Raw genomic sequence first — 13,052 nt, 5'->3', positions numbered from 1 at the left:
TTCCAGCACAGGTACACATGTCTGAATGTATATTCAGTGCACCTTGGTGAGCATGATTGAAGGATTAAATATCGAATAATGAAATTGTTAAGGTTGGAAAAGACTCCCAAGATCATCACTCCAGCCTTTCTGTCTGTGCACGTGGGTGTTTGAAGGAGCTCAGGGAACCGGGGATGCCTTGAATGAAGGGATGTGCTTTCAGGAATGTCTGCAAGCTCTGTGAAGTGTCCAATTTCCTCTCCTCCCAGAGCTCTGACATTCCTGAAGGGGCATGCAGACCAGGGCATGCTGCTGGAAGCAGCGTCAGACCCCAGTCCTGGAGCCAGGGAATGTATTCCTGTTTGCAGAGCTCAATATCTGTCATTCAGCAGCCCTGGAGCACATCTAAACAGGCCCTTTGAATTCCTGCACATTGCCTGACAAAGGGTTGAAAATAGCTTCAATGTACTCGATTGTGCTGCATAGGTCATGATTAAAAAAAATAAGAATAATAAAAAAGATGAATTAAAAAAGGTCTGTTGCTCATATAGAGCCAAAAACGTCATTGTGTGACTTGATGGGGCTCAGGGCTCTCAGATCACAGCACCCAGGATTCCTGGGAGTGAAACATCATTGCTGGGAGGGCTACCTTGCCATGGAATGAGCAGATCCTGGCAGAAAAAGCCACGTCTCTTCCCAGGAGGGATTTTTTTTTAAGTTTGTCTCTGTTTTGATTGCAGGTGAAGATTGAAGTGTGCGTGGGGGCATTCAGGGGTGGGGATGTGGCACAGCATGGGGTGGGTGTGGGAAGCACAGCCCTGCAAGAGCCCCAGAAATCATTTTTATTTATGTACAGAGAAGTCTGGATAATGAAGAGGGAGGGTTGGGAAACCACAGACATTCATACTTCCACAGCATCCCAGAATGGGTTGGGCTGAAGGGACCCTAAAGCCCATCCCATTCCACCCCCCGCCATGGGCAGGGACACCTCCCACTAGAGGGTTTGTGAGAGTAGAAAACGTTGATGCTCAAATAAAATTTGCATAAGGTTACATTTTTTGGAATTATGTAGAAAATTCAATGTATTTTCCTAGTATTTCATTAGCCCCTTATTTTTGGAAGGCTTTGACTTGCAGTGGAATTGATGCTCTGAATCTCAGCAGCCAACTTCTAAGTTGAGCTTGCACTCAAGGGATTACTACTGCTCAAGAAATGGTGTGAATTTGTGCCTTTTTCAGCTGGGAATGGCTTCTTTTGGTTCCTTGAAGAACCTTTGTAGGAGAATATTTTCAGCTTGGTTTTTAGGCAGTACAAAATTTCAAATTTTGTTTTGTTTTTTTCACAAAATGCATGCTTTCCATTGTCCCAAATCCATTAGTATTTAGAAGAAATATGGGATTTAAATTCTGTTTATTTGAAGTGAAGTTGTGAGAGCGCAGTGAGTGTCACCTGCATGGCTAAATCAGTCGTTCTGCTGATGGAGCTGCTCTGCTGGCTGGAGCCTTCTCCCAGGCTGGTGGAGCTCCTGAGAAACAGCAAAGCTGGGCACAAGTCATTAAGCAGGAAAGATGCAGCCAACAAACTGGTAGGAGGCTGAGAAAACTCATTCATTATTTAATATCCTCAGCAAACAGACTGTAATTTACTTCCAGCAGCCTGCTCAAACAAAGCCATAAATTATCATCTTGGTGAAGTTCAGCTGGAAAGGTGCTGAGTGCTTTGGCCCCGTCTCTGCTGAGCTCCTGGGATGGGAGGACAGGCAGGAGGAAGGGCAGGGGGCCACCTGTGTGCCATGGCTGCTGCTGGCCAGGTGCAGTGCTTCAGCCTTGGACTCTGTCTGCTGAGCCTGGGGTTTTTTTTGGGGAGGGAGATGGCTCAACTTGTGCTGAAGTTGAGATCTCACCTGTGCTGAGAGTCAGGAACATGATTTAGCAAAACCCAGCCCAGGTTACTGTCTTAGAATTTATACTTACGGTTAAATACCTGCATGAGCTGAGCCAAGGTGGAATCTTACGCTGAAAACTTAAGTTAATTACCTTCCTGTGAATTGGATTTCAGTGGATTTTTTTGTAGGAATGCCCAGGAGGAGAAAGCCTTTGCCTTTGCCATGTTCCCTACTCCCTGAGGTGGCAGGCACTGCGCTCGTCCCCTCTGCGTGTCACCAGTGTAAAGCTTGTCCCTTCTTCTCTTTCCTTCTGTGCAGGAAGACCCAGCACAGCTCTCTGGACCAGAGCTCCCCACCCCAAAGCGGCGTCTCCGGCACCTACAACCACCCAGTCCTGGGCATGTACGATTCCAAAGACGACTTCCCACTCAGAAAAACAGGTAGGGCTGCCCTTCCCCCTTCGTGCTGCCCATCCCTGCTGCCACGCTTGGCCCTCTGGTCTGATTTTCCTGAAAAAGAAGGGATGCTGCCAAAAAGCTGGATTCCAGGCTTGTTTCCCAAGCCCCCTGTCCATCTGCTTCCCCTTCACCTGTCTCTGTGCTCCCAGTGTTCCAGGGAGCCTGGGGCTGCTCTGGGATGTGTGAGGAGTGCGGGAAACATGTCAAAGTTTGGGAGATATTTCCCCAAACCCAAAGCTCTCACAGAGATCTGCGTGTCTCCAGCCCGAGTATGTTTGCTGAGTGAGAAAAATACCGAGAAAAAGTTCATTTCTTGGGGGATTTGCATTTTATGTACAAGTTTGTACCTGAGGTAAATAAGGAGGTTTGTGCCAGGGCGAGCACCAGGCTTCCTGCGAGGGTTTGGTTCACACCTAGACAGTTCTCTTTCAGTCTGGCTGCTCCCTGCACGGTGGCTGAGCAGGTCAGTTATTCCTCAAGCCTGTATTATGTAAACCAGGTTGTTTGGCTTGGCTGTGGCCTCAGCTCTGTAGCACATGCCTGAGCCAGCACAGCCTGGGCTCCCAACCCGCCCAGCTCAGGGCTGCTGCCTTCGGGGAACAGCTCAGCTGTGAGAGCTCAGCCTCGCTCAGGGAGCTGTTCTGCTTACTGGCCGTGCTGGGAATCACTTCAGGACAGCAAAAAAAGCTTCTCTGGAAAGATCACACAATCATTAAGGTTGGAAAAGCCCTCAAAGATCATCCAGCCTTCAACCAGCACTGCCAAGGCCGCCTCTAACCCATAGCCCCAAGTGCCACATCCACAGGTTTTTTAAACACTTCCAGTGATGGTGACTGACCACTGCCCTGGACAGCATGTTCCAGTGCCTGACCAGCCTTTCAGTGATGAAATTTTCCCCTTTTGGAAATGTCTCACTAGGAACCATAGCACCTGCCCTGATGGATGGAGTCCCATCTGCGCAGTTGTCTCTGTTCCCCCTTGGGTTGGTTGCTTGATGAGTAACAAGCACTTCAGCTGCACAGGAACCCAGTCAGAAATTGGCTCCAAGAGATGGGTTTTCCCTGGGAAAGGTGCCCCTGTGGCTTTGGGGGTGGTACTTTTAACTGTGCCCTTTCTGGAAGACTCCAAAAGCCGAGCTTAGAAAACTGGATTTGCTGAAGGACAGAGCATCCTCTCCTCTCTGCTCCTGGGAAATGGAAGAGCTTCCAGGCTTCCCTGGGGATTCGCAGCATTTCCGTGCAGGGAAGCATCCCTTGGCACCAAACCTATCACTTAGGCCCTGTGGGCAGCCTGATTCCAAGAGATTTTTAGCTATTTCCTATGCCTTGTGATGCCAGGTGATCCGTTCCTACCCTGTTAGCGTTACCACAATAAAAATGGGCTTTGACATGCTCCCAAACCTGCCTGGCTCATCACCTCAGGGCACCTTGTCAGATTGGCTTTGAGCAGCAGTCGCCCTTCTTTTCTTGCTCCCAGTGTCCTGGAAGGGAATTCCTCCTGCAGGAGAAGGAAGACATCTGCACATCTCACCCTGTGCTGCTTCCCAAGCTGGGATCTCACCAAAGGTCCTGCTGAGTGAACTCCTGCTGTCAGACAGGGGGAATTAAGGATGATAAATGGAGCTAATCACATTATTAAAGAGTGGAAGCCACCAAACCCATTGTTGTTTTCCAGCAGGAGGACGTTCAGCTGATTTTGGTTTGCCAGAACGCTGGCTCTTGTTCTTTTTGGGCACCAGCATCAATCTCCTGGGCACTGCTCTGGGATACATACAAGTTCACTTTTGTAAGGTTCAGGGAGAATTATTTTTCTTTTTTTCCATTGTTTTCTTTTATTTTCCTTTTAACGCAACAGCACGTCAGGCTCTGGCACAGCAATATCCTGCAGAATTCCCAGTGCCAAGAATGTTAAGTTGCTTGGAGAAGAAAGGCTCCTGAACAGTCTGGTGTAAACAAAAGGCAGGGAAGGCTGGAGCCCATCCTAAATAAAGTTCTTTATTACGGGTGAGCTTTTCAGATTTTTGGCACCAGGCAACGCTCTGGCTTTGTGTTGGTAATTTAAAACCGCCATATCATGTAGTCCAATTTTATTAAATTTGATTAAATATTTGCAGCTCAAATAACAGAACCCATCACAATACAGCTCTGATTACCAGGGCTGGAATCCAACCAGCAGCGTTGCTGGGGAGAGGGCAGCTTAGGGGGTGGTGGGAAGGCAGTTGGAATTAGCATTTCTCCCAGTCTGCAGAGCTGGGAGCATGTCCTGCAGGTTGAGACATTTTTGGGAAGAATAAATATTCTCCATCCTTGGAAGTGTTCCAGGCCATGTTGAACAGGACTTGGAGCACCCTGGGATAGAGGAAGGTGTCCCTGCCCATGGCAGGGGGTAGGAACAAGGTGAGCTTTTAAGGTCCCTCCAGCCCAAACAATTCCATGATTCCATCAAATATGCTATTTCCCTGCATTTAGTAATACTCTGTGTCTTTACTCTTATTTCAAGCATCCTGGTGGCCACAGGTTATGGGAGAGGGAGGATGTGCAGGAAAGGTATCTTCAGAGTGCTTGAAAGCCTTCAGCAGGGGAACAGCCAGCTCCTGCAGTGTGCTCCTGATGCCTCCCATGCCCTGAAATCCTGCTCTCTCTGATTTGTTTTCCTAAATTATCCTCCAGTTTCTTGGCTGTTTGGTTTCAGCGTGAAATTGTTTTCCTGGTGCAGTTACTAATTGCTTGAATCCTGTTCTTAGCCTGGCTGGGGGATTGATTTCACTCTGCTCCCTCTCTCCAAGCACTTTGGGGCTCTTCCTTTTTTCACTGATCTAGGGTCATTTGGTTGGTGCTGCTCCTGCCTTTGGTGTTAAATACCTGGATTAGCACAAGGATTTTTATTTCCTGTTCTGGGGAGTTTACTTTGCTCTGTGTGGAATTTAATGTCAGAGTTTTATTGACAGCTCTTGAGAGGGGAAATTCTAAGTGACCTCTTCTGCTCCCAGGTCAAGGTTGGTGTCTCCCAAACATAATAACATTCGTTATGTGCTGCACTGGGATCCTCAAGGAGAATCTCTGGAGAGTCCTTATGGAGTGATTTTAGACTCTGGGTTGGGACAGCCTGTTTTGGTAACCCCAAGAGCTGTTTGTCAACACCTTTTGTGGAGCTGCTGAAGTGGGTTTTAGCAGAGCTTTTCAGTTTTGCATTTCCAAGGAATCGTGTCCTCATTTTCTCCCCAGGAAAGAGATTGTTGATGGCATTCCTGCTTTCTGAAATTTGAGCAGTGATGTATTAGAACATGCTGTTACTTAGAAAGCTGACACCACTACCATCATGAAGATTTAAAGGGAATTATTTCACTTCTTAGCATGCTTTTCCTCTTGATGATCTTAGAGGGCTTTTCCAACCTAAATGGTTGGTGACTCCATGGTTCTTTTTCCATGCAGAAGAGAGGAACGTGAGAGAGGAAAGCATCCAGCATCCTGTGGTGTTGTTGGTATTGCAGGAAACTGGAGTTGTTTGGGTATTATTTGCTGTCCAATAATTTGCAGCTAAGTAGGTGAAATTGGTGTGAACTTGGTGATTTAGAGACTAATAAAAGGGAAAATGAAAGGGTTTGTCAACAATTATAATGCTGCATTTGTCAAGGAAAGCGTAATGTCCCTCTGAACTGGTTCTGATTATTGGAGTGTTTGGAGTGGTTTGTTTTAGGACAAAAGGTTGTTTGGAAGAAAATAGACTAGTCAGAAACCCTGGTGTAATGTGGGAGTATAATCCAGAGGAAATCTTGGAGCTCTGTGTGGCATGGAATGTCACTCCAGTTCGAGAGCATCTCTGCCTTCCCACCCACATTGTCCTTCCAGCCAGCATGGAAGCTTGGCTTCCCACAGATCCACACACTGACAGGAAGCCCTGACTCCCAGAGAAATCCCTGCTGGAAATACCCTGTGCTGCTCCAAGTGGAGGATGTCAGTCTGTCTGATCCAAAAATAACACTTAGCTTGGATACTGGGGAAGATTTCTTCCCTGGGAAGGTGGTCAGGCACTGGAGCAGGCTGCCCAGGGCAGTGATGGAATCACCATCCCTGGAAGTGTTCAAAAAATGGGATGTGGCACTGGGGGACAGGGTTTGTGGTGATGATGGATTGATGGCTGGACTTGGTCACTTCAGAAGTCTTGCCCAGCCTTAATGATTGTGGAATTGTGAATACACTTCTTGTGAGTGGTGCACCAGAAGAGAAACTTCTTCCAGGAGGAGACCAAACAAAATCTTGTGGTTTAGTGTCACCTTTGTGGGATCCCAGTCACTCAGGGAACCCACCCTCCTCCTCCTCCTTGGTCCTTCCAGCTCCATCTCTGCTTCCCAGGGGCTGGCAGGGGCCTACACTGTTCATGGAATCCCAGGATTGGGGTGGAAGGAAACTCAAAGCCCATCCCATTCCACCCCCTGCCATGGCAGGGACACCTTCAACTGTCCCAGGTGGTTCCAAGCCCCAGTGTCCAACCTGGCCTGGGCACTGCCAGGGATCCAGGGGCAGCCACAGCTGCTCTGGGCACCCTGTGCCAGGGCCTGCCCACCCTCACAGGGAAAAATTCCTTCCCAATCTCCCACCTAACCCTGCCCTCCTTCAGCTTAAGCTCCCTCCCTTCATGGAGTTTTCTTATGGATGTTAGAAGGGAGACAAGATCATTCTGTTGCCTGACTAGTAAAGCTTTTGCCTGACTAGTAAAGCTTTGGCTACAACTTACTACTACTACTACTACTACTACTACTACTAATAATAATAATAATAATAATACATCCCTTTCCAGTCCCCACCTGCTGAAATGAACATGTTCAAGGACAGGGAGCAGAGCTTTCATGCTGCATTGTTTGCTTTTATTCCACAAATGTAGATGGGCAGTGGGGACAGTGCAAATTCTGCCTGGGACTTGGTGGGGTTTTGACTTCCACAGACTTAATGTCCAATTAGTTCAGCAGCTTAGGGGCTGCAATTCTAGGAAAAAAACAATGGAAATGACATAAATGTTGGAAGAATTGGATTACATGGGTCCTGCTGCACACAGTGATGTAAAATAGGGGTAACTTGGTTTGGAGCCTGTGAAAACCAGGGGAGCTTTTGGCTTATGTTCTGGTTATTAATTTACTTGGAGGAAAACAAAATATTCTTTGTATAAATCCTTATTATAGACCAAATTAAGTATGTCAGTGCTAAAGAAATCCCACTGGCTTTGTGGGAGCTGACTCAGATTTGGACATGGGCTTCATTTGTTTGCTGGAGGGGAATTTTTCTAATTTTATGGCATTTGTTTTAATACTTCACCTGGAGATGTAGAGGAGAAGTAATTTTTTAACTTAGGTTTGGTAGTTTAGTCTCCAGTTTTTAAATTCACTCCAGTTAGCAAGGCTTTGTTTGGGCATATTGCCTGGCAGGGTGAATTTGGGGAGATTTCCAGTGGAATTGGTGTTCCTGAGGCGGCATTGAACCTGCGTTGACTGTCAGGTATTGATGCTTCTGGGTTGTTTAAATTCCTGTTTTACACTTGTGAAAGACAGCTCTCTTCAGCTTTAAAATATTTTTATTATATAATAGTTTAAGAAACCATGTGAACAAGCCTAAATTATTTTACTATAAAAGAGGTTTTATGTAAATTCTGTGAGTTTGAGGCTGTGCTGTGCTGCCTGTGCTGAATTTTAATTCACCTACTTTGGGCTCTGGAGCACCCAATTAAAGCCATGTAGGGATTATGCTCTCTGAGGTCCTGATGCCATGTTAGATTTGGGATTATATCTGAGGGATAAACAATAAAATCAGAGCAGGGCTTTAAATAGACCTTTTGGTGTTTCGAAACTCGATCCTCTAGCAGAAGGAGAAAACACAGAGTGATTTTGCCTTAAAATAGTTTAATCTGACAAATTCCAATACGTTGCTTTGGCAATCACTTACGCTGGAGGTATTTTCTCTTGAAGCTGTCATTTTCTATGCTTGTTCACCTCTTTGTTATATGGGAGGAGATTTTTGTTGTGGCTTAAAATATGGGGTGTCTTAGGTAATCTGTGACCCCAAATCTTTTGTTTCCTTACCCATTTTTAAGGTGTTTCAAACCGATTCCTTCTGTGTATTTAAAAGCCACCTAATTAATTGTGTGTTCCCAACAGAAACCATCCCTCATCTGAACACCAAGAATTAAATTTGGGCTGAAATACAGTTTTTATTGCCATGTTTTCCTGTGTCAGAGGACAGATCCTTCCAACAGGTGTGGCATTGGCTTAGATTTCCTTGATTTAAAATGGGCATATCAGCATCCAGCTGTGGCACCTTCCCCTTCCACAGAATCCCAGAGTGGTTTTGTTGGAGGGGACCTTAGAGATCATCTCATCCCAGCCATGAGTGTGGCATCAAGGCAGCTATTAATGCTGAGAAATTGGAACAAATTAAAGCTGGGAATGTAGGGATGTGGGATGGGGTGTGTACCCAAACACTGCTTTTAAAATCATGCCAACTTCTGTTTCGAAGAGAACTCAGAGAAGTTGCTGCTTGAAGCCTGAGCTTGTGTTTGAACTGGTCCAGTCTTTAATATTGCCCTGGGAGCAGATTTGCATTCAGTCCCCTGCTATTTTAAATGCAAATTCTCTCTCTGGAAGATAATTCCCCCCTTGCTAATGCACTTCATTCAGCATTTGAAGCATCATCTTGAGGAAGCACATTTTTTTTTACTGCTCCCTTTATCTCTTGCCGGCATTTTTCTGTCCAAAACATTCAGGAAAAAGCTCTTTCCTTTCTTTTTTAATTTTTCTTTCCCCCCAAAATTCCATCAAAGCGCTGTGTTGCTGACTTAACTTCAAACATTTGATCTTGAATTCATCAGCCTTCTGATTTTTTGAGCCCTGCAATTAACGTGGACAGGCTTGATCTTTGATGTGACCCGGTGGTCAAGGGAAACATAGCTGCAGCCAGACTGAGTTAATTCAAACCACTTTGTAAACCCTGTTTTAATTCTCCTAAAGAAATGTAGATCATTGGCCCTGGAGTGTGTTGGTTGGTAATGGAGTGAGCACAGGATTTGCTGGTTCAAAGGGATTAAGCAGTGGGGCTGTTGAGGAAGGGAAAGGATGGGGCTGGTTCTCTCAGCTCTGTCAGGAGCTCTCAAACCCTACAGCAGGTGTTTCACTCAAGGCTCAGGAGATCAGAAAGCTCCCAGAGGAAATAATCTCGCAGGAGGAGTGTTGAATTAAAGCTTTGTGACCCTGATGGAGATTCGATAACGCATGCGCTGTCACCGGCTGTCCTGGCCCCAGGGCTGCTGGGGCTTCCCAGGAGCTCTGCCTTGACCTTTTGGGATCTCAGGATTTGTGTTTTGGAGGGAGTCTCTCCAAAGCGTGGTGTACACAAGGCTGTGGTCACCGGAAATGCATCCACACCTGCCCTGGGCAGTCTGGAACTTCCCAGGTGTGTTGTATGCTGTTAGATAGGGTTGAACTGTGGGGCTGTGATGATGTAACCCCAAGTTGCTTCCCAAACAAACAAACAAATCTCCTCCTCCCTGGCAGTGGCTTTCCTTGGCCACTCTCTCGTGCCCTTTCCCTTGAGTTGACGCTGGCTCCAGCTGACACAAGGAACCAGCAGGGAGGCAATCACCTGATTTGCTTCTGGGGTTTGATTTTGGTGTTTTCTTTTCCCCTGCCGTGGCGTCCCTCCCTCAGCCAGCTCACCCTGGGGTTGGATGACTACAAGGGTGTGGAGCTGCCTGCTCCAGCAGCACATCAGAGATAACCAACAGCAGCATCTCAGCTGGCTCAGCCATTCCTCTGCTGGATCCCAGCAGCTGGGTTTGCTGCTGGGTTAGGCAGAGGTGGGAAACTCTGCACTAACCCCGAGTCTGTGTCTTCGTTCAGAGAAGACTTTGCAGGATGATTATTACATTTTTAAGTCAGATGCCTGTCGTTGATGTTGAATTCAGACATTGCATGAGCTGGGACCTGTTTGTTGTATTAAAAATCTGTGTTCCAAATATTTGTTAGCAAATTACTTAATTTAATTTAGCTTCCTGCAAATGCTTGCCTGCAGCCAACTTGGTTCAGCTCAACTCAACACAACTCAGCTCGACTCAATTAAATACAACTCAGCTCAGCTCAACTGCAGGCTCAGTAAAACACTGCTGAGGTGCTCCTAACACTGTTTCCTTTGCTGGCCAGCCTCTGAGCCCAACCTGAAGCTGCGCTCCAGACTAAAGCAGAAGGTGGCTGAGAGGAGGAGCAGCCCCCTCCTGCGCAGGAAGGACGGGCCCGTGGTGACGGCGCTCAAGAAGCGCCCGCTGGACGTCACAGGTACGGCGGGTAAGTGACAATTCCTCAGTCCTTCACCCCCTTCTCCTTTTCCAGAATGCCTTGCTGTCTCCTTTGTGTGCTTCAGCAGTGCTGGAACCAAGCTGAGGGCACTGGAATTGTCCATCCTGGGGAGGCTGAGGTCAGGCCCCCGTCCCCATCCGCAGCTCTTGTCTCTGCTCCCTTTGACTAGGGACACACCTGGAGCTGTGTCAGTTAGGAGGGAAAATAGAAAAAGGTTCTTGATTGAGGAGTTTTATACATACAGCTGTATTAAACTTGTTTTTTGACTACTCAACTGACAGTTTCTTGTTGAAAAGTCCTGTCCTTCCAAGACCAAAGTTTGCAAGTGGGATCAGAGAGAAGAACGTGATGAGATTACCATAAAGTTAATTCTTAGCACCATCTAGGGATGTCTCTGTGTAAGTACCACCCAGTGACAGCTTTGCCAGGCTTGTCTGGCTCTGGGGCACACAATCATCACTCCATCAAACTCAAAGTGAGCTCCCTTTAGACAGGGGGTGGGGTTGGGAGGCCCTGGGGTGCCTCAGCTCTTCTCTGTGTCAGAGCCTCTCTGTTTGCAGAGGGGAAGGAAGATTTCAAGAGCTAAAAGTTGTGGAATCATAAAATACCCCAAGTTGGAAGGCACCCACCAGGATAATCCAGTCCAACTTTAAGCCTGCACAGGACACCCCAAAAATCCCAGCCTGTGCCTGAGAGTGTTTTCCATGAGCTCTGGCAGCCTTTCAGACCTGAAAATCCAATTTTTTTCACTTGCACAATGCTGTATGGCACATGGCTCCTGGGATAAAAAAAAAATCAGCCTCTGCTGGCTGACCATTTTTCCCTGCAATGACTTCAGAAATGGCAGTGGAAGCTCCCATTTCTCACTGGCATGGACATGTTCAAGAAGCCAGACTGGAGCCTGTTGGAAAAGTGTCTGAGTTGTCATGGTAAGAGGGGTCTTTTAAATGAAAAATAAGTTTTAAAAACAGTCCCACTTTGTGGAATAGAAATTATGTTTAATCCCTGAAGAGCACAGGGGGTTCCACTTGACCAGGTTGCTCCACCCTGGTTTTGAGCACTTCCAGGGATGGGGCAGACACAGTTTCTTCAGACACCCTGTGCCAGGGCTTTATCACCCTCAGAGAGAATTATTTCTTCCTGCAATTCCCTCTGAGCCTGCCCTGTGGCAGTAGGAAGCCATTCCCCCTGTCCTGTCCCTCCAGGCCCTTGTAAAAATTAGCTTTTATTCCTCCTGGAGCAATGAGGAGCCTGCTGCAGCCTCAGCCACTGCAGCTGCTGGGGGATTCTCCTGCTGCAAAATGGTTGAGGATGAGGAAAGTTCAGAAGAAAAGGTTTGAATGTTATTAACCTTCCCCAACAAAAGGAGGAACGCTAGCAGCTGTGCCATAGAGCAGGTGAGAGTTTTTCTGAGGGAGGTCTGATGGAAGGAGGTGCCTTTAGGGTTAGAGGGAAAGAGGGGGAGAAAGGCACTTCCAGAAGAATGAAGCAGAACAACTCCGACATCCTCCAGTCTGACCTCTTCAAACCTTCCATGCCTTTTATTATCTTTCAATCATATTTCAAGTTATTAATACATTCTAAGAGAAATCCCCATGGGGAGAAGACTTAAATATGCTGAGTAGGTACTTGGATAAACCATCTGAAAGTGTTTGTTGGTATTTTAAGAGCCCTGGGAAGATACAGGGGGAAGAAGGGAGGGAGGAGGAGGAGGGCTGCTTTCATCCAAAACAAAACTTGAGGGGTTGTTATCTGTCTAAATACCATCACAGAGATGGTTTCTAATGTTACAAGTTGGTTTTGGATGTGTTTTTCAGACTCTGCATGCAACAGTGCTCCTGGATCTGGTCCCAGCTCTCCGAACAACAGCTCCAACAACATCAGCACCGAGAATGGAATTGCAGGATCAGTCACGAGTATCCAGGCAGAGGTACAGAGCCTCCTCCCTCTGGTTTGTAACACCCATCAGCTCTGGGAGGGTTTGAGGACTAAACCACACGAAAGGAAAAGCCTGACTTGTGACTTGGAGCAGACTTTGGGAATTACCTCTCAGCCTGGAGGATGCCTTATCTGTTTATTAAATCTGGTCTGGACCAGCTCACAGGCAGCTTGTGGTAGCTTGCAGTGGTTTTGCAGTGAGGAGAAAGTAAAAATAAAGGGATTCAGCAAGGTCAAAGGCAAGTATTTTAGTGTTTGGGGACTTTATTCCTGTATGCAGGGTGAATTTATTGTGTGCAGTTGGCTGGTCTAAATATAACCAAACTATAATTGGATTAAAGGGAATGGATTAAAACTTTTCTTCCACAGCTGGGGATCTGAAAGCTTGGTGCCATGTGCTGGTTTATAATCCTGTAAATTTTCACCATCACTTGAGGCATTGCTGGATGCCCAGGGC

The 13,052-nt window shown here is 46.8% G+C and overlaps 1 protein-coding gene across 9 annotated transcripts in view; it reads left to right on the top strand.

Moving 5' to 3' along the window:
* HDAC4 (histone deacetylase 4) overlaps positions 1-13,052 on the top strand; it is a 176,839-nt gene that overhangs the window by 111,420 nt on the left and 52,367 nt on the right. For 7 of the 9 annotated variants that reach the window (XM_039704597.1, XM_039704596.1, XM_039704598.1 and 4 more), the window contains 3 exons: positions 2,183-2,304; positions 10,505-10,645; positions 12,475-12,587. In XM_039704597.1, the coding sequence (XP_039560531.1) occupies positions 2,183-2,304; positions 10,505-10,645; positions 12,475-12,587 (376 nt within the window). The remainder of the gene's footprint in view (positions 1-2,182; positions 2,305-10,504; positions 10,646-12,474; positions 12,588-13,052) is intronic. The other 2 variants (XM_039704594.1, XM_039704591.1) reach the window with 1 other exon arrangement.

This window comes from Passer montanus, unplaced genomic scaffold (assembly GCF_014805655.1).
Source record: "Passer montanus isolate IOZ18808 unplaced genomic scaffold, ASM1480565v1 scaffold178, whole genome shotgun sequence".
Lineage (NCBI taxonomy): Eukaryota > Metazoa > Chordata > Aves > Passeriformes > Passeridae > Passer > Passer montanus.
This window is presented reverse-complemented; position numbering and strand designations above follow the sequence as displayed.